The sequence below is a fragment of the Zerene cesonia genome, chromosome 15 (assembly GCF_012273895.1).
Source record: "Zerene cesonia ecotype Mississippi chromosome 15, Zerene_cesonia_1.1, whole genome shotgun sequence".
Lineage (NCBI taxonomy): Eukaryota > Metazoa > Arthropoda > Insecta > Lepidoptera > Pieridae > Zerene > Zerene cesonia.
In genome coordinates, this window is record NC_052116.1 from 4,071,074 (window position 1) to 4,092,957 (window position 21,884).

The following is a 21,884-nucleotide window of genomic DNA, read 5'->3' on the forward strand; positions in this document are numbered from 1 at the left end:
ATAAATGTTATTTGCAGTTAACAATTTTCTTTTTTCTTTATTACAATATTTATGGCAAGACTAGGTATTTACAAATTAAAAAATCTTCATATACACATTCATTACATATCTACACGTTTCGAATTAATACGTTTTCAACAATTAATCCTTAAGAAAACAACGAATACTTGAATATAATAAAATAGTTTACGTTTTACGTAGATATGTTAGTGAGTATATTTATTGAGAAAAACATATTTGCATTCTCAGATTGCAAACAATACATTTCCGATCCGTTTCCGGGATAATAACTCAAAATGTTACAGAGAACGTATTAAATCTGATTATTTACTGCTTATTGTATAAAACACACGGACTCATAAAATGTAAGAACGTTATTCCTGACAGGGAATCCTTTTAAGCGCGACGAAAATTCGATTTGGCCTGCGACACACAAAAACAAAATTGAATAAATTGACTTACACGAAGAGCCTCCATCAGGTTTTCGTATTAAGGGAGTCCACTCTGAGGAAATTATATATCGCTTGCTATAGCTGCTTTCATATGAACTAGATGCCAAAACTATTTTTTCAATATAATTCATCATTTTGCAACACAACACTTTCAATTAATTAACACGCAAGATGAACTAAACATTTAACCACAAATGTATTATCCTGGCAGCGACACATTAGCGACTGAATGGGCACAGGGACATACAATTTATTAAATTAAATTAATGATACATACTTAGTGATAACTAAAAGGGCATAGATATACCGCCTGTTAATAGTTGTTTACTATCTATTATGTTGTGGAAAAGTACCTTTGTTGTCCCAAAATAATGAAGAAACAAATGTAACGTCTAGGCCTTCGTAATGACATTAGTATCTAAATATTTATCGATTAGTAAAAACTTTCCTTTCATTTGTCCAAAGTAAAAAATAAAGAACATTTGTTATAGTAATTTATATAAGAGTTTCCAAATAGTGTCAATGGAACAAACATACTTTTTAAATATAAGATGGTTGTTTTAATGTATTGAAAAAACATACAAATTTAGAAAATATAATCAAGCTTATATGATACGATAATATGAAATTAATTATTTCACCAATTGAACCTAACTATAGAAAATAATATATAAAAAATTGGTTCACTTTTCGTTTCAAGGTAATCGACACATTATTTATTAACGGCGCCCATCGAATATAATACGCGAAAGCGTTGCAACGGAGAATGGCCAATTTATTGTATAAACTTATTTTCTGTAATAAGAAATGATTTATATAGCTCTGCCTGCTTCACAATATTTCATTCATTTTGCTTTCCATTTTACACGGGTGCGGAATCATGAAATTTCTCTTGATATTTATTTATTGTGCTTCAAATTACTTTGGAAATACGTTAGGTCTTGTAAAAGATAAGGAAGTAAAGCTAATTTCAGATTTACAAGAACACACTAATCGCTCATCGCTTATATTCATAACATGTTGGTCGGAGGGTAAGTTTCAATAATAATAATAAACTGTTTTATACTTGTTTAGATTATCATTAAGACCAGAGATAACATAATACATACTATACTAGCACTAATACTATCCTATAAAACGTGCATTGCCTACATATATCGCAACAATATTTTTAGATGCTAAAGTAAAAGTGTATAAGAATTTCGGCAAGGAGAAAAACAAACCAATTACGATCCAATTTGCAAATTATGGCGATGTTATAGGCATTAATGACGAAAAAGAAAACATATTATTAATAGCCGATCTACACTGTGAAAACATATCGACATCTTTAAAAATGGTTCGTATATCCAAAAACGCAATAGTGCAACTAATTAAATGATTATTCACCTTATTGCATCTGTTATCAAGTGAATAAATTAAATATATTTATTTGTTTTCGGCCCCACACGGTAAAGCAATAACAATAAACAATGTGTCATGAATTACATTGCATTCAAGATCACTTCATTGTATTTTTATTTCTTAATGTTTTAGTACGAGGAAAGGAAATTGTTCCGATCGCCATTACAATGGATTTTAATTACAAATGAAGAAAAAAATAACAGTGGCAGTATTTTCGATTTTTACAATAACATCGATATTTTATTAGACGTTGAAGTTATGGTTGTGCAGAAATTACAGGAAAAATATGTTATCGAATACGGTAGCTAATACACACTAGTGCAGTTATTTGTTAAAGAATTTTTAGGACTAATTTAAATACTAAAAAGAACTGTAGCTATTGAAGCTCCTACAAATTTTGAATACAGTAAAATAAAATAAATATATTAGCAATAATATTGAATAAAATCTTTAAAGCAATAGCTGCCGGACTACATCTGTAAGTAAAAATTGATTAATTGCAGTATACAAGATAAGTAATCAATCACGTTGGCGCAGTGAATTTTTCGGAGAATGGAGCACAAGTCACAGTTTACAAAAACGTAAAGATTGGATCGAAGTCGCTGCCATTCGTAGGAGAATGCTTGATGGACATGTTATCAGTGTTTGTTATGTTCTAACAGATGCTGATAGTATAAATCATTTAACGGATGGAGTGTATGTACCTAGATTATACATTATACACCTACATGGTGAAAATGATGGGGTGAATGATAAAATACCTAAATTTCTAAATGCAGTCGAGTTAGTTTTTATGTAAAGTTTCTAACTTTCGTCTAATCTATATGACGAACTGATGAGAAAGCTAGACTTAAGCGGGTTTTTTTATATATATCACACCTGAACCTGAAGTTTTTCTTCTCAAAATTATTTATAATCACCTAAGAACAGCAAGATAATGTTGGACGGAATTTTTATAATATTGTCGTCTGTCGTCATAAGTTGAAGCTAATAAATTAAACCCACATTTCAATAAACAATTCGTCAACAAAACATTATATATATCATATCGTGTTGACAATACAAATTACGTAGCTTCAATATTATTTGCGTCATTTAAATGTTTATTTCCAACTACGTAAAAAGAATACTAAAAGAATTCGTATACATCTTTTTCTAGGAACGACCATATAGACACGATAACAAAGGTTAATTTTCCCACCACAAATCATTTGCTAGATTTTCTTAATGCGAGTAGGAAATACGTTTTCACTGACACGTGGGGATATAGAATCAATAATACGTGGAATGGAATGACTGGATATTTGAACAGGGCAGAAGTTGAAATTGGAGGTGGGATATTCAACATTCAATTTTAATTTTAAATATTATAGATCTTCTCTTTTTATGTAAGGTTTACTTTCTATTGTTAGTTTTTGATGGAGCTGAATTTTAGATTTTCAAAATAAAATGCATGCATCAGTAGTTCTGCTCATTTTATTTTATTGGTTCCAAACCATAATCGTCAATTAATTATGATGAACAGAAAGATACATGCGATTTATCTTCTGTCTAATACTACATTAAAAAAATGCGTTTTTCCAATTGATACCATATTTAATTGTGCTCTATAGATTTGATGTAAGTATATTAATATGTAAGTATTTTGTCTGTTATGTCTATGGTAAATTCAACCACAATAAAACTGTTAGTCATAGAAGTCTCTCATAATTAAAAAAAAAATTATGAACATATTACAAAAAAAAAGCTTGCAACAAATTGCTGCTGGTCAGACAACTCTATGATATCTATGGAAGATAAATTGAATACTGTCTCAAACATATTATTTCATTACAGGCTCTCCGATGTTCTTTACGTCACAACGAATTTCCGTTGTGGAATATATTTCGAGTCCAACGCCAACACGATCCAAGTTCGTGTTCCGGCAACCGAAGCTTTCATACGAGAATAACTTATTTGTTCTTTCTTTTCAAAAATATCTCTGGTATGGCTCCGGAGCTCTCATTGTTCTTCTGTTTTTATTTTTGTTTATTGCCACTATTTGGGAGTGGAAAATGTTCGGCAAGCATGCATCGGTAGAGTATAAAATTGAACATAATTTCATTGTTGTGAATACATATTTCTTAAATCTTTGTATCAATGGATATTATTTCAGAGAGCTGGAAACTCGTCCGTGCTTCAGCCTAACGTTTTTGATGTTACATTTTTAGTATTCGCGGCCACTTGTCAACAAGGGACTCATGTAGAACTCAAAGGTATATTTTTATTTTCAATACAATGATTTAAAAATATACTAACGTATTACCACATATAACATAATACTGGCGTTACTATAATTCTATACCTTCGTTAAGTAACAATACCAGGTCTGGAAATAAAGTTTTCATTTACATACACAATAATAAGATAGTCATTTATTTATCAAACATCATCATTTATCTCTTTAAAAAAAACACGTTTTATATATACATTTTTAAGTTCATAATCTAAAGTAACATAAATCTAACAAGTATTATGTATGTATCAAGTATTAGAACCAGTTTTCCAGGCATCAGAATATGTGGGATAACATCTGCCTAATACAGACAAAATGGAATACAAACATGTTCACAGGAAATAATTAAGCTCGTTTGCCATCAATACCTACAGTCTCTCCGGCGGGTTTCACTGCGTTGTTAACGCCTCAACCTCCCATATTTGAATAAAACGATTTGTTTTGCCGACAGTAAAACGATAAAACTTTCCTCTCTTGGCCACTTCTGTATATTTCACGCATATGTGTAAGCTTATAAACTTCGCAAATGTAAATAAAATGCGTTTTACAGTTTTAATCATTATGAATTCTTTCTGCATTTAAAACACCCAAATACTAGATAATTTAATTACTCTTTTCAAATATGTAACTTATTTCTATACAAAATAACTTGAGAATTTGCTTTACTGTACAAAAATATTGTTTTCAGGTTCTTTGGGACGTATTGTGTTGCTCCAGCTTTTCGTCGCGGTAACATTTCTCTACACGTCATACTCTGCTAATATAGTTGCTCTATTGCAATCCAGCTCCTCCCAGATTCGAACACTTGATGATCTGCTACATTCTAGACTTGCATTTGGAGTTCACGATACTGTTTTTAACAGATATTACTTTTCAGTAAGTGAATCAGTCAGAGTACTCTTTGTACTGATGATTTAAGATACGTACTTAAAAAATTGGTTGTTGTGAATCTTACAATTTTGTTTCTACATAGGTTGAAACAGAGCCAGTCAGAAAAGCCATATATCAAACGAAAATTGCACCAGTTGGGATCAAACCAAGATTCATGAATATGGAGGAGGGGATTAAAAAAATGCGAAATGTAGGTCGAAGTTTATACGAATAAGGATATTTCTCTAATGCACCTATCAACTCTTAAAAGAAGTTGCATCCTTTGTATCGGCTATGTTATATGTTTCCTCTATTCTTACAATACATTCATTTGTAGCTAATTTCTGTTTTTAAACGATAGTTACTGAACTGAAATTCAATTTCGGTCTTTTTCCCTTCGATTTTCGGTTTTATCCCTTCGATTTTCAGGGACTATTTGCTTTTCACATGGAGACTGGTGTAGGCTATAAATTTGTTGGCAAATACTTTCAAGAAGGAGAAAAATGTGGGCTGAAGGAAATCCAATATTTGCAAGTGATAGATCCTTGGCTTGCAGTAAGAAAGGACACGCAATTTATGGAGATCTTAAAAATTGGGTATAAAAGTTGCTTTCTACTTTTTCATGACTTACTTTAAAATTAGAATTATTACATGGATGCTATTTGTAATCTATTAAAATAATGCAAAGTTTTTTAGAACTAAACGACTCCAAGAACATGGTCTGCAACAAAGAGAGAATCGTATGTTATACGAAAAACGACCGAAATGTTTGGGAAGACAGGAGAATTTTGTTTCAGTTAGCATGGTTGACTGTTATCCTGCAATTCTGATTCTATCTTATGGTTGCCTGTTATCTGGGATATTGCTTACCCTAGAAATTCTTAATAATAGCAAAAATATGCTGAAGAATTCATGCATAAAAACATTTAAATAATCTTTTCACGTTTGCTAGAATTAATGTTACACAGAAAAAAAAAATAGAATTAAATCATAGCAATTATTTCCTAGAACGCTGTAAGAAGCTCGTATGTATCGAAGCCTAGCATTAAAGCTTTAGTTTAAAATAGGAAGCAATTAGAAAGTATTAGTTATGTAAACACAATACCCTCCTCTGTGATTAACGTGCAATTCTAGCTAATACGTGTGTAGCAATTATCAAGGAAAAGTAATAATTTGTTGAAGCTATTATGCACAAATATTTTATATAAACTTCGCTTAAATATACAAGCGTATTGTCTACTTACCATTTGCAACGGTTTTGCTGGCTACAATATGAAGTTTTTAATCAATATTATTTTATCTACATTACTACTAGAATCTATTAATTCTCTTAATGTTAATGAAGTTAATATGGCAGTAGATGTTATTAATTCATTTCGGAAACCTACAACAATATTAGCATTCGTTTGTTCAGATGATTGTAAGTGTTTTAAATTAAAATTAATACGCAATGAGCAAAACCAAATGAACAAACCTAATACGATAGTTACAATAATGATAATTAGCTTGTAGATACCTAATATTTTTTTGTGACAGTCACATTGTTTCTATTTATTAGGTTATATTGCGTAATTATTCGATATTAGTGTAATTAAGACGGTTAAGTGTGTTGAGTTTTGAAATTAGGGTATTCAAAATCTAAAAGATTATCATTATTGTAAATCCGCTCATAAAGTAGGTTATTTATAGACCACCAATACGTCAGGTTCAAACCATAATTATCTTTAAACGTTAGTCATATCGAGGTTACAGAATACTAAATTATTAAAAATCAGTCTTACAAACATTTGTAGTATTTGCCAGTTTACTGGTAAATTGTTCACTCAACTTATATCTACAGAGATTTGTAAGGATAACATTTATTAAATTTATTAACAACTTGAATTATACATAACATTCAAACTTTAGCAAATAAACTGAAGCTATCTCGCAAACTAAATAAAGGGCACTTATCCAAAGTAATATCAAAGAAAAATGCATATGAAATTGAAAACGTGACCCCGCATCAGGAATTGATGATTCTCGTAGACGGAAAATGTTTTCATTGCAATCATTTTCTAGAAAAAGTAAGTAATCTATTATAGTAGATACGAATTTTACAATATGTGTGTGTATGTATAATTTTTATAACCTAATGCGCAAGTGCGCTATTTCATATGTTTACATGTTTACAGGCAAACAACATAAACCTGTTTCGCTATCCAACACGTTGGCTTATAGTCGGTAAAACTGAAGAATTAAAAAATTATAACATAAACATCGATTCTGAGATTATCGTCGCTGAAGAAGAAAGATTTGGGTTCAATTTATACATGCGTGAGTATAATATTCTCTATGTTATATGAATCCATAATATTTTAAATGATTTATAATAAACTTTTTTTGTAGCTTACAAAATATCCAAAAGCAGGAATATTATCGTAAATGAACACTTTGGCTCTTGGTCTACAGAAAATGGGTTAAACAAAGCTCAGACTATGATATTTTCGACTTCAATGAGGCGGAAGAATTTAATGGGAATTCCTATAACTATTTCCAGTGTTATTAGCGAAGAGAATACGAAAAACGAAATAATGAGCTTAAGGTATTTATTATCTAACAAATTATTCGTGTATAATATAAATGAAAAAGTTTCTTTAATGCGCCTATGGTCTACAGCTTATTCTTAATTATATTAGATTCTTTTATTTTCTAAGGCAAAGTATATGTGTTATTGTGCATATGTATTTAACCGCGCGATATGAACAGCAAACATAGGTACCAATTTTACTCTTATTTTCTTATTGGTGATGAGGATGAGTAAATTGAAGATTATCACTAGTAACCGTTACTGAAGCTGGTTTATTTTTTAAAACATGTAATAAAATAAATCAATAAATCTTTGAATAAATATTTATGTCACGGTACTGGTTTGCAGCTGGCAACTTTGTACATGCCTATGTATTTTTTCATTTATGTACAATTAACAAGTTATGATTTTTGAACGCAGGAACATTTTTGTAGACACAGTAGCTAAAACCAGTTATCGGCAAATTATTCCTCTCTTCGATTTCATGAATGCTACGATGGTAATAATTTATACAGATACTTGGGGGTATATAATTAACGGATCGTACAATGGTATGGTCGGTGATATGGTTCGTGGGAACGCAGATTTAGCTGGTAAAGTATACAATATAGGTGACAAACATTATCAACACAAGTCACAATAATTTTTTGTAGTGGATTTAAAATACATATTAGGTACTATAATAATTAAAAAAATGAAATGAAAATTAAAGTTATACAAAATATACATACATTTTATACAAAATTTACACGTGGACAATGCAAATCCAACAAAAGCTAGTGGTTGCTTTTGCCTTTTTGCCTTTGGCCTCTGTCGTGAGTAAAGTCACAAACCATTGTAAGAGCTTTCTACGTTTATCACTGTGAAATACATTTCTTTTTATAATTTTTATTTCTAATTCAGGTACAATTATATTCATAACAAAATCACGCCTTGATGTGTTAGAATATTTGGTTTATCCATCGCCTCCTACAACCAAATTTGTCTTTCGCCAACCATCACTGTCATACCAAAATAATCTATTCATATTGCCGTTTAAACCAGTTGTATGGATGTGTATTTTTGGATTAATACTGTTGCTCACAATTATCCTGTTCATCAATGCTTATTGGGAAAGAATGAAGCTAGATAATAAGGATAGTGTAAGTTATTGACATTGTATTTATTTTAATGTGGTATTTTGATTTAAGATTGATTCTTTTAATCCAAAAAAAGAGAAAATATCTTAAATATTTCACGAGGTTATGTATCCTTTTCTCCAGCGGCTTTCTTCGCAAAGTAAAAAAAAGAATTACAGTACAGGTTTTATTTCCCCCACATAGTTCTCTTTCTCGTGGAATTTCCTGGATAAAAACTAAATATATTCTTTATCGGGTCTCAAACTAAATCAGTATCAAATTTCATCCAATCCCTTTACTTTTAATATTTTAGTTTAATAATGAACTGTATAGACATAACCAGGTATATTTATTAAGACATTTTTTTATTTTTCAGCGTGACCAAACAGTACTAAGACCCAGCTTGAGCGATATTGTTATAATGGTTATAAGTGCTATTTCTCAACAAGGAAGCTCTAATGAGTTAAAAGGTTCAAACAAATAATATAATTTTCCTATAAGTCTAATAATTAGTGATGTTCTAAGGACGATCTTACAAGATACTTAATTATTGATAGGTATCTACTTCCTCAACACAGGAAAGCGGAAACCTTGCAATGAATAAATTACCGCAGATACTCGTAATACAATAACATTTTATGAAAACATAGCAATTATTAACAGGAATCGCTATTTTTCACTTTTTCGAATTGCTATTTAATCGAATTTATATTATCAAGAATTCATACTTACTTTTTAAAACATATGTAGGAAAAGTATTGCGTCTAAGCAAAATTCAATTCTTCTCTATAAATCATTAATTTTAAGCGCATCATTGACATTGACATCGTAGACATAGAGAGGTCTCTTTCTGTTTCTCTCTCTCTCCTTGGTCCAGCGGTCAGTGACATCTTAGACGGATCCTGGGTCATCCATTTACCACCTTGACCTTATAGACTTATATGACAACGATAAATTAAACAAATATGAAATACCGTACCTTTTTACACAACACGGAACGCATTTTTCCGCATCCCAAAATTTTAAACCAAATCTGTTAAAGCAACTTCCAATCCCACAATTTCAGTTAGACCAAATTAATACAACATAATTACAGGTACTCTAGGACGTGTTGTAATGTTCATATTATTCTTCGCTTTCGTCTTCTTATATACTTCATATTCGGCTAACATAGTAGCTCTACTACAATCCAACTCGAATCAAATTAGGACCCTTAGTGATCTCCTGAACTCCAGGCTTGAACTAGGCGCTGAAGATACTCAATATAACAGATATCATTTTTCGGTAAGTAGTAAATTAATACTTTGATTATAACATACTAATCACAAAAGAATATTTGGTAAACAGGCGGGTACATCTATTTACCTAGGGAATATAATTATTATTATTGAAAAATGAAAGGTAATTTTTATTTTTGGGTTTAATTCCAAATTCGAATAGCAATCTAACATTATACATTAAATCTAGACAAGATATGCGGGTACATAAAACTCTTTCCATGTTTTTTGTTTTTTTTTTTTTATTATGATGTCTATTAATAGTTTCATGTATGAAATCATTCCATATTCTGTATTTTTATTTCAATGACGTCGTAACCGCTTTCTTTTTATCTTCTTTGATTTATAATGATGTAGGTACTTTCAAAGACAATGACGTTTTCATTAAACGCATAGACTTACTATAATTAGTCACATTTATTAAAATTATATCTTTTCAGACGGCCACTGAACCCATTAAGAAATCTATTTATCAAACCAAAATAGCCCCTCAAGGATCAAAAGCAAATTTCATGAGCTTAGAGGAAGGAGTTAAGAATATACAAACGGTAATAAAGACATGTACCTATTTCGGTGGAAAAATATGTAAAATGCCACAGGAAGTAGATATGACCATTTTCCTTACCTTATGTATGCAAATTAGTCGTGAAAATGACAGTAATGATGATTATTTTTGTAAATGCATTTTTTCCTCTATGAAATTTTATTTTCCTTATTAGTAGCGGCTATCTGACTCATTCCATTGTTAGTATTTAATAAGTAACAACTGATTATAGCTTGGATCTAGTGACGCTCTGCTCCGTTTCCGTATCCGCAAAAATCTGAAGGAGAAGATCGATCCGTATATCTATCTACTTTACTTTTCTCAGTCTCTCAGATCATTTAGGAATTTATTCAGAATTCAGATGAATTCAGAGTTGGATCCCTCAAAAGACTTTATAAAGCATGTTTCAGGCACGTGATAACAGACCTACAGACAAATTTTGACTATTAATTAAATCTGTTACAAATTTCAAACATACGTATGTTCGGGTATTCCACACACAGTTACAATATTCGTTAAAATATTTTACAGAAACCATTTGCGTTTAACATGAACCTAGGTACTGGATACAAAATAGTTGAGAGATACTTTCACGAACACGAGAAATGTGGTCTTCAAGAGATTCAATACATTCAAGAAAGCAAAGCCTGGCAAACTTGTCGTAAGAACTCGCCTTACAAGGAAATTTATAAGATTGGGTAATATTTTTAAATAAGTAGAATAAAAGTCATCTATCTCAAGATTTTCCTTATATTCCAACTATAAAAAATAACTATATCAGTAAAGGATTACCCTGTTTATATGTGTGAATATAAGGAATATTAAAATTTATAAAAAGACTAGCTTTTCACACACATCTTAGCCTATGAAGCAAAGGAAATTAACAAGCGGTTAAAATTAGCCTATGTCACTCTCTCACCTCCTTACTGTCTCCCATAATAATCATAAGTACAATAAAATACCTCAGCTGCGAATTGAAAGAAAGACAAACAAACAAATTTTTTACATTTATTCAAGTAATAATCAGACATTGTCGAAATTAATTTATAAATGTATTGTTTTAGTTGAATTAAACTAATATATCTTTCATTTAGTACACTTCATACTTATTCAAACTTTTCCAGCCTCATGAGAAACCAAGAACACGGACTGAATGACCGAGAAAATCGGTTGGTGTACGCTAAGAAGCCCATGTGCGCATTCCGCGGTAGCAGTTTCGATTCAGTCAATATGATTGATTTCTATCCAGCATTACTTTTGTTGGCTTATGGGACTATTTTATCTGTATTATCTCTTTTCTTTGAAGTTGTGTATTGGTTGAGAGCCCGTAGAAACCACTTGGGATCTTGAAGATTTTAACAGTTGTCAAAACACAACTGAGTCACACCGTATTATGTATTAAAATTTTTGTCATTAACAATTTGTGGAAATATATTGTGTAGTATGAATCACTATTTTTATGTTATCATTCTATCATCTGGTGGAGAACTTACACTTGTGCTAATAAAATTATTTTGGGTTTGCCTTGTTTTTGTATTAAACATGTAGTGCATTTCTTTTAGGATTTAATAATAAACGAAATAAATATAATGAAATATAATAATAGTTATAGTCTCATCAGGTATTGAGAAGAAGGGATGTCAGAACAAACAAATCCAATATTTATTGATACAGCCTTATCTCTACTCTACTTAATTATCGACTAAGTTCTTATCTATTACGAATCGATATGGATCAATATCGTGATTTCTGAATTGTTAATGTATAAAGCGTTAAATGCTCACTATCTCGCCGATAAGATATATGTTCTACGCATTCAACTGCAAATACAATAGGTAACAAATAACAAATGGTCATGTTGATTTTGAAATAAAGTATAAAATAATGAAGGCGAAAATTGTTATTTTTGTGTTATTTAATATTGTGCTTCAACATACAAATGGTAAGTGATAAGCAATTTCATTTGATGGTGAAAATAGGTTTAAATTTATCATATTTTCCTGTGCCTTTCTTTATAAGATGGGGCAACCCCGCATACGTTCCAGACATTCCATTCATATTTTATTTCTTACATTTATAATATTGAAATGATGTTCTATAACAATAAAATAGTACTCAAATAATGCGCATAATATGATCTGTTTTAGATTCCTGCATACTGATGTACCTATCGAAATATAGATATTGTTTGCATTGAATTATAATCTAGACAATAAATGAATTTCTTTCAGGACAATTACTTTGTTATGTGTGTGGATTTTCGTCAGTTGACTCAGACAGATCATGTTTAACAATTACAAACAGCACACAGACTGTTAACTGTTCATTCAAATATTGTACAATTATGAGACAAGAGTTTTTGGTAAGATATTTCTAGATTTTAACATAAAAACTAATAGGACAGAGGTAGATGTGTTATGAACACAGTAAAGCGATAATATTATTTATGAAACGGTTTGACCTTATATTAGTTTAAAATACATTCTTAACATAAATAGCGACAGACAATAATTAAGAAAAGGATTTTTACCATTTTAATTGAGCCGCAGACCGAAGAAAAATGTTAATTGACGTTCAAAATATTTTTACATAAAGTTCTTAGCAATACCTTTGTAAATAATAGGATCCCAAAGGAGTTGTAGCAAGTTTTACACGCAGTTGTTTACAATCACCGGATTTCTTGAATCATGAAGTTACGGATTCAACTTTTCGAACATTCTACCGAGCGTGTACGTCTAATTTATGCAACATAGGTAGGTAACATTTTATCTTAATTGAATGAAATATTTAAATTTATTAATTCGGTTCAAGAAATTGCAAATTGCTTATCATTGTTTTTTTAAGGTGATGGAATACAATCAGTGACGGGTAGTAATTTATATCCAAGACGCCCAAGTAATGTCACCAACTTATTGGTACCTGGAACAGGACACGTGTAGACGCAAATTCTGTAATTCACATTTTATTATGTACTGTGCGAGAAATTTGAGTGTATTATAATGAAGCGAGTTAATTTTGTATCCTAATATAATTATCATATTTTCTACAATAAAATGGAAACATGCAATATTTATTTATTTACTAGCTGCACCCGGCAAACGCTGTTCTGCCTTACTCTTATCATTTAGGGGTGTGAAAAATAGATGTTGGCCGATTCTCAAACATACCCGATATGCACACAAAATTTCGTAAGAATCGGTCAAGCCGTTTCGGAGGAGTATGGCAACGAAAACTGTGACACGAGAATTTTATATATTAGATTTATTATTTATAGTACACATTACCGAAAAAAAAGAAAAATTATTAATCGTCATTATAAAAAAGACATGTGCCGGATATATGCACTAAAAGGCGGCCTTATTGCTCAAGAGCAATTTCTTCCACGCAACCTTTTTGTAAAGGAATGTTTAACGTGTACGCGATGGCACAAAGCAATAGCTAATATATATTATTAACGTAGCACAATCGATATATATATACAACTAATCAAATATTATACAAAAATAGAATTCACATCAACAAAAAAGCTAAATAAAAAAAGCAATATCATGTAATTATATTTAGGAGCATCAATCCTAACATAATAATAATGTTGACATATAAGATGTCTATAATAAAAATATATTTAATTACCATTATGAATATTTAAAATTATGATTCGCCCTTCTACAAGGACGAAAACAACATTCTGATTCCATTACTGAACTAAATGGCATAGCACTGAGAAACTTTACCATTTTTTTTTAACCCATGGCCGGGCCCCCTGGGAAAGGAGCAGAAATTTGTGTCGGATTATTACCGCACTATAACCTAACCCTACTAATGAAGGGACCAGGGCTCACGGGTGATGGTATAGTATAGGACCGCGACCCTCGGCGGCAGACCATCACCGGGCCAAGCGCAGAATTAAAGCGGCAACGTGGAATGACCATTTTACCCTCCTGTGGCAATTTTACCTAGCTGACTTTACTATACTAGATAACTAGGCAATTGGTCTAATAAATTGTCTCTTTGTATTTTGTTGTAGACCAATATTAGCTGAGTGTCTTATAATGCAGACGTTCTATTTTACTATTTATTCCGACTTGATTCTAGTTCTCGGATCTTATATTCATTATAGCTATATAAAATAGAAATTGCATCTAATAGCAACCGTAACGATGGTTGCTATAGTGATGGATTATTTTGTAAACTATGTGTGTTTATTGTACTCTTTGGTAAAATTGCTCTATTAAAATACATTTTCGAATAACTGTATTTTTTTTAAGTTACCTTGTTATTATTTAAGAAATTTTTGAACGTGTGTAAAAATCATTACCCACTGAAATGACGTTATTCCAATCGCGAAATGTCATTTAGAATCAAGTTTTAGGTTATGTTTTCTATATTTAGTAAAAATGTAATTAGTAACATAAATTTATCGTCTTAGTGGTTTAAAACCAAAAATGACAACTTCACCAACTAAAGCAAAACAAAAACTTTCTTTGCGAAAACGACTGTTTGTTAAAAAGTCACCAAAAGTCGGATGCTATGTAGACACCGATTCTAATGATGAATTCAACCAACCAACCTCACGACCGATGTCTCCAGCTGATCCATTCATAGCACAAAGTGCCCACAATGCTGATTCCAGCATGGATCATACTCGAAGCTGTAAAAACTCTGGTTTTGATCCTAACTCTAGTGACGTCCATCCAACCTTATTAGATCATCACAACGACGACGAAAAAAATTCCAAATGTTGCAAGACATTCTTTAGACGGTCACGCCCTAAGAGCTTGGTGGAGGGTCATTCTTTAAAAGACGAATCCCATTCACGACCAGAGAGTCCTAACAATGATTCTAATAATAGTTTAAGTGGCAATAGTTTATCGTGTACAAAAAGTGAGGAAATACCAAAGGCAACAGTTTCTTTTCCGAAAGGTGATGATCCTAAGAAAAGTTTTGAGCATTCAGGTTCCTTTGAAGGCATAAAACCAAAAAGTAAGTTGTTCGTGAAAAGGTTATCAGCGGATCATTTAATATCCAATGATACAAAGCCGCTGTACCATTCTTCATCACCAGAAAGCGACAGAAGTAATTCTTTGGACCGCAAACGAAGGTATGTTTCTGTTGCTTAATGCCGTCTGCATATATGTGCTAAAAGAATACATGTTACTGTATTTGTTCAGAGCCAAGTCAACTATAACAAGGTCTTCACATGCTGGAAGCACAGATAGCTTGGCTCGTCACTCACTGCTTGCTGCACAAGTGCTGCGACTCATACCCACTCAAGAGGCGAGGCAAAGGTTGGGCCATTATTTATGTTTGTTACTTACTTATAGTTATTTGTGCTTTTTCATTATTTATTGAATTATGATACTTAATAAAATATTAAACATACTATGCAATTAACATAGAATTTAAATGTTGCTTGTATCATTACTGATTATAGTATCATATATTATGTGACTATTATAATTTTCAAATATTGATTGTATGGTATATTAAAATGGTACAAGCGTCGCAGAAGGATTTTCTTATAGTTTAATTAGCTATGCCAATCAAGATTAGCTGTAGGCTTTAGAGCTGTAAAGTATTAAAAGATTTATATGATGGATCTCACTTATCTACTTTTTCACAGAAATTATTTATATGGAAGATTAGCATCTAATTCTTTACTAGGCACAGCAGAGTTAGAGCATGTGTTCCCAGATAGGGAAGTTAAAATATTTGTGGGTACTTGGAATATGAATGGACAATCTCCACCTAGGTAAGTTGAAAATTATACAAAAATATATTTAAATAGCGGCCAAATCTATATATATAAAATTCTCGTGTCACAGTTTTCGTTGCCATACTCCTCCGAAACGGCTTGATCGATTTTGGTGAAATTTTTTGTGCTTATCCGGTATCTATGAGAATCGGCCAACATCTATTTTTTACACCTCTAAATGATAAGAGTAAGGCAAAACAGCGTTTGCCGGGTCAGCTAGTTCCATATAAATAACTCATTTCATATTAAAGTAAATTTTTTAAAGACCATTCAAAGTAATGGATCATTAAATAATAATGAATTCATATAGTATATCAGGGTAATTGTAAACAGGGGTAATTGAAACAAATATGCATATTGTACTGTCTAATTACATAATCCCTTTTTTTATTTCTTTTAGAGAATTAGCCGATTTCATATTCCCAGAAGAAGTGAAGCATGTTCCTGACATATTTGCTATTGGTACACAAGAGTCATATTCAGAGAGAACAGAGTGGGAGATAACTGTACAAGAAGTATTGGGTCCATCCCATTTACTATTACATTCTTATTACTTGGGTTAGTCCTACCATACCACTAATGTTTATGAGGATGAATGTATGTTTGTGTCTCTTTCATACAAAAACTACTGAACAGTTTTTGATAATATTTGGCAATGATGTAGCTTTTGCCTGTTAAATTGCTTGGCACACCTTTGTAAGGAGTTGTAGATGTATGTTTTTTTGTTTCTCATCCACACAAAAAAGGTGATGTGTCTCTGCATAAAATTTAATATAGAGATAAATTATAGTCTAAATTAACACATAAGTTACTTTTTATGCGAGCACAACGCGAATTCGCGCCATTAAGGTTGTTTTTATATATAAGTTATGTTCAAAGATCAAAAATGCTCCTAAATTCATCATCATCATCATTCAATCAAAAAGTCGTACTCGTTCGACTTTTCCGGCAGTTAAAAGTGAACTTAACATGCCTTACTTTGTTGTCACGGCAGTTTTAGTTAAAAGGGAGTACAAGCTTTTTATTACATATATATTATATAATTATGCATCTTCACCAGTTACGTGTGAAAAAATACATTTACATGAAATTATTTCTTTACAGGTACACTTCACTTAACAGTATTTATTAGAAGGGACCTGATTTGGTTCTGTTCTCTGCCAGAAGATGCTAGTCTGTCCGTCCGTCCAGGAACTGCTTTCCGAACAAAGGGAGCTGTGGCAATATCCTTTGCACTATTTGGTTCCACATTTCTATTTGTCACCGCCCATTTGACGGCCCATCAGGAGAAAGTCAAGGAGAGACTATCAGATATCAAAAGAATTATCCGATCAATTGATCTACCAAAGAATTTGCCATGTAGACATAGGAGTAAAGGTGCGTTTGTTGGTAACATAGTTTAGTCAATATACATAATAGAATTATCTTAATTCTTAGTTAATTAACTTTTGCTCGCGGCTTGGCACGCGATAAATTTGAAGTAGTTTAATAGATGTTATTATACATATAAATCTTCAATCACTTTATCTATTTAAAAAAAACCCCATCAAAAACTGTTGCGTAGTTTTAAAGATTTAAGCATACATAAGGACATAGGGACAGAGAAAGCGACTTTGTTTTATATTATGTAGTGATAACTTTCAAAATTTTAATCTATGCTATGCAAAAGCTATGTTAAAAAGAATAAAAAACAGTTGTTCAGGAGGCGGGAAACGAACCCGCGTTCTTCGCCGAACCGTAATGCATATCATGAATATGAATTCGAATTGTTTTTCTATTATTTAGAAATTTTAGATATTCAAAAATTTTTTATTTGTTATTGAGCATTGAGAAGTTAAAGATAATTTTAAATAAAATTATAGAGTAGGGAAAGCCGCAAAGTTGAATGTTGAACATATAAAATTGGTATTCTTCTTAATTTTATAGTGTGTCTTCTTTTTTTTGCAGATGTAACAAATAATTTTGACTATGTGTTCTGGTGTGGTGACTTAAACTTTAGACTTGGTGAACCTAGAGCTGCAGTATTGAGGTGGATAGAACAAACTCAGGTATTTAAGATTGATTTGATAATATTCGATTAGCCATTTTTTACAATAATCAAGCCACAAAAAGTAAATTTGTAATGATAATGGCATTATAAAATTGAAACGGTAATGATAAGAAATATTTAAATCAAAAAATGCAGATAAAGTGCATACTTTGTAAAAAATAACACAGACCATATGAAAAATTTCAAGTTAAATCTATTAAAGTATTAAGTTTTATGAGAGAACTTGTACACATAGCTATATCATATAATATTACTTTAACTATGAAAGCAACTTAGTCAAATAAGATCACAAAATTTTTCACCAGATTTATCCGTTTTATCCACTAGCTTTTAACCGCGGCTTCGCCCGCAAAATTCGCCGTTAGTGATCAAAACAAATTTCCATGGAAACTAAATGTTTCACAGTGCTAAATAAGCAAAGCGATAGCAATAAACAAAAGAAACACACACACACATTTATAACATTAGTAAACCTAACAAAGTATTGTGAAAAAATTTGGTATTTTAATATTATTTTCAGTTCCCCCTCCCCCCACATTTGCCGCACGGACTCTTGCACGCGGACCAATTGACGGCTGTGCTCGAAGATGGCGCTGCATTCAGAGACTTTAGAGAAGCCCCTATCAGATTTCCACCTACTTATAAGGTATTTATAACGTGTATCATCATAGCAATTCATTCATTACTTTTGTAAATGGGCGTGGTGCCGAGGGTTAATTTCATAGAAGTCGTAAAGTCTGTAAGCCCATTTGTTAATCGGAATGTATAAATATAACTATCTCTTTTTCCAAATTCCATACAAATCGGACGTTTTAGTTTTTAAAAGAGTAAAAAATATTCACTCATCTTTATAGTTAGCTTTTAGACTGGTTGTTCGCCCCGGCTTCGCTCGTAGTACATATATAGCCTATGTCACTCTGTAAAATTGCAGCTTTTTTGTGGTGAAAGAATTTTGGAAATCGGTCCAGTGGTTTTATAAGTACAAACGTTACAAACACAAAAATACGAAAGTTTCCTCTTTATAATATTATTATTTATTTATTATTATAAATATGATTTAACATTCGAATTACTCAACAACTCTGTCAATGTATGGTACATTGATATAATTTATATAAAGATTTCTAAACACTTATTTATTTTCAGTATGATCCAGGCAGTCAAAAGTTCGACACGTCAAGCAAACAGCGAGTGCCGGCGTACACAGATCGCATTCTGTTCAAAGCGAGATGCATGGCAACCAATACATCTGCCCCATTTGCTGGTATATTATTATATGTAACAGCTCGCCTCATTTACTTAAAACGCATATGTAGTTATTCAAACAAAAATAGTACAACAGACTTTTAAGTAGAACTAATAAAGAGTTGATCTTTATTAGTTTTAGTTTTCGCAAATATTTTAAATGCGAAAGTGTGTTCCTTTGTTTTTCTTTCACGTCTCCACGGAGCGGTCCCTGTCTGTCTGTCTGTCTGTCTGTCTGTCAGAGAGCTAGAAAGTGACGGGAGTTGCATTTGAATAAATCCGAAATTTGTAATTTGACAAGTATGGCAACTGTGAAATGCACTGTTGCGAGCGAAGCCGCGGGCAACAGCCAGCGTTCGAAAATGCCGAACAAAAGTCAGCGCACGCTGGAAATACGGCACATAGCATTCTCTTTTCTGCCACTTGATTTAGATAATAAGATTTGTATTATAATTTTTTTGTTGTTGTTCCCTCATAGCAGAATACCAACTTCATTCCTAAATAGCGTTGCTTTTCAGGCTCGGATCCGTACTTCCGAAGATTATCCCTAAACAAAAATACTTACATAATACGCACAAAGAATTTGGACACTTTATCACTATCCATAACAAAAAAATAAAAGTCTATCAAATAACATATTTATGTTTAATTTTTTTTACTGGTTAACATTTTCATTGGGATTAAAAATATCTTCTTTATAAATTGTATAAATAAGGGTACGGCCCTGGCTATTAAAAGTTAGTTAATAATTTGAATCACATTCGCAATACTATTAAATGCAAACTACATTAAATTGCTTGTAATTAAATGTACAAGCCATATTGTGCTTCATTAATGCCATAACAATCAGTCCCGAGGTCTACCACTAATAAAAATACCGTTATACTAATTTAATTACATTTATATATTAATGATTGCACAGATTATTAATTTCTTCCGAATATATTTAACTGAGAGGTCTACTGCGCTCGTTTTTCTATTGAGAAGTTTTACTTTCTTGTTGGTGAATGTTAGTAAATGTTAAACTGAGTTATGACGTTTCAAAAGTACATCTATTGGAAGTTTATTGAATAAATAAATTAAATCTACAATAAACTATCCTATATTTAAAGTTGGATAGAACTGTACATGGGGTGCAAATTTGATTAAAATCGGTTGAGTAGTTTAGGAGTCCATCGCGGACAAACAACGTGACGCGTAATTTATATATATTAAGATACAAGAATCAAATAATTTTATTAGGCTCACCACATGAAAAACACAATAAAATGCATACTTAAGAACTAAAAGCAATCATAGGTTTTTAAGTCTGCAAACATTGTTATTTTTGCTGTAATAGACGAATAAACAATTTACCCAGGTCTTCGTAGAATTAGCACGGTTCCAGTGACATCTGGGTTGAGGTGCTTAGCGTACAACTCGGTGCAGTCAATATGCACGAGCGACCATAAACCCGTGTGGGGATTGTTCTCAGCAGCACTACGGCCTGGTACCGATGTGTATGTATTAAACTTCCGTTACATTGAAATATACAAATCTGTGTAAATATTTTTAATACAGAGGTACTTATAATAATGATCGATGGTGATATAAAACAATTCTCAATTTTTTTTTGTTTTAAAGTCACTTATGACTATCATTGATAGGAATATGTCTAAATAATATATTGAATATAATTTTCATTATATTTGGCATTACACACACTACCATGCATACACAACAACACACGTATATAGAATTTTGTTTGTGGTTATGGTCGAATTTGGACCTTATAATTCATGTATTTAAGATTAATATTTTATTGCAGGGTCCCATTAGCAGCTGGTCTATTCAACCGTGAAGTGTATCTTGAAGGTATAAAGCGTCGTCGAGCTCTCTTGGACCATGCGCCTGGAACCTCTGCTGTGTGCAACATACAATAAATGTGGTAACCACCACTCTATAATGTCAGAAATTTTTCGAAAAAACCATTTAAAATTGAACACGAAGACTATGGAAGTTTGACACTTTTAATTCTTTCTTTTTGCAATATATCTGTATTTATTAGTTTAAACCCAACTGTTGAAATTATCCACCTGAACTACCGATTGCATTGATATATTTACAACACTTTGTTATTTAATGGTTTCATAAATATGATAAAAATATTTTGAAAATTATTGGTTCCGACAATAATAATATGACTAGATGAAAATGCAATGCAATGCATACAATGCATGCAATTCTTTAACTTTGTTGTTAAGAGAATACGTTCAGTAGGTTTTGGTCGGTAAATTTCATTTTATTTAACAAACGAAATATTCAGGTATTAAACGTATAAGTATT

General features: G+C 31.6%; 2 protein-coding genes across 2 annotated transcripts; both read left to right on the plus strand.

The window, feature by feature from the left end:
* Nucleotides 1-1,332: 1,332 nt before the first annotated feature.
* LOC119832470 (ionotropic receptor 75a-like) lies at nucleotides 1,333-11,954 on the plus strand. The gene is made up of 20 exons (XM_038356137.1): nucleotides 1,333-1,483; nucleotides 1,628-1,791; nucleotides 1,989-2,157; nucleotides 2,360-2,552; nucleotides 3,016-3,188; nucleotides 3,693-3,931; nucleotides 4,012-4,111; nucleotides 4,820-5,007; nucleotides 5,105-5,212; nucleotides 5,431-5,597; nucleotides 5,698-5,917; nucleotides 7,176-7,317; nucleotides 7,390-7,585; nucleotides 7,991-8,163; nucleotides 8,474-8,701; nucleotides 9,048-9,158; nucleotides 9,785-9,972; nucleotides 10,406-10,513; nucleotides 11,041-11,207; nucleotides 11,634-11,954. Exons 1-20 carry the CDS (start codon nucleotides 1,333-1,335, stop codon nucleotides 11,857-11,859), a joined length of 3,411 nt encoding a protein of 1,136 aa, XP_038212065.1. The 3' UTR covers nucleotides 11,860-11,954.
* Nucleotides 11,955-14,868: 2,914 nt separating this feature from the next.
* On the plus strand, nucleotides 14,869-21,607 carry LOC119832651 (inositol polyphosphate 5-phosphatase E). Its single transcript, XM_038356347.1, has 10 exons — nucleotides 14,869-15,610; nucleotides 15,681-15,797; nucleotides 16,133-16,261; nucleotides 16,665-16,822; nucleotides 17,369-17,641; nucleotides 18,212-18,312; nucleotides 18,835-18,960; nucleotides 19,461-19,578; nucleotides 20,920-21,058; nucleotides 21,367-21,607. Exons 1-10 carry the CDS (start codon nucleotides 14,955-14,957, stop codon nucleotides 21,479-21,481), a joined length of 1,932 nt encoding a protein of 643 aa, XP_038212275.1. The 5' UTR covers nucleotides 14,869-14,954; the 3' UTR covers nucleotides 21,482-21,607.
* Nucleotides 21,608-21,884: the final 277 nt, after the last annotated feature.

Coding starts and splice junctions, on each gene's coding strand:
- LOC119832651 (XM_038356347.1), top strand. CDS start 14,955: ATGACAACTTCACCAACTAAAGCAAAACAAAAACTTTCTTTGCGAAAA. Junction 16,823..17,368: donor ATTACATTCTTATTACTTGG/GTTAGTCCTACC, acceptor ATTTCTTTACAG/GTACACTTCACTTAACAGTA. Junction 19,579..20,919: donor TACATCTGCCCCATTTGCTG/GTATATTATTAT, acceptor CAATTTACCCAG/GTCTTCGTAGAATTAGCACG.
- LOC119832470 (XM_038356137.1), top strand. CDS start 1,333: ATGAAATTTCTCTTGATATTTATTTATTGTGCTTCAAATTACTTTGGA. Junction 5,008..5,104: donor TTAACAGATATTACTTTTCA/GTAAGTGAATCA, acceptor GTTTCTACATAG/GTTGAAACAGAGCCAGTCAG. Junction 7,586..7,990: donor AACGAAATAATGAGCTTAAG/GTATTTATTATC, acceptor TTTTGAACGCAG/GAACATTTTTGTAGACACAG.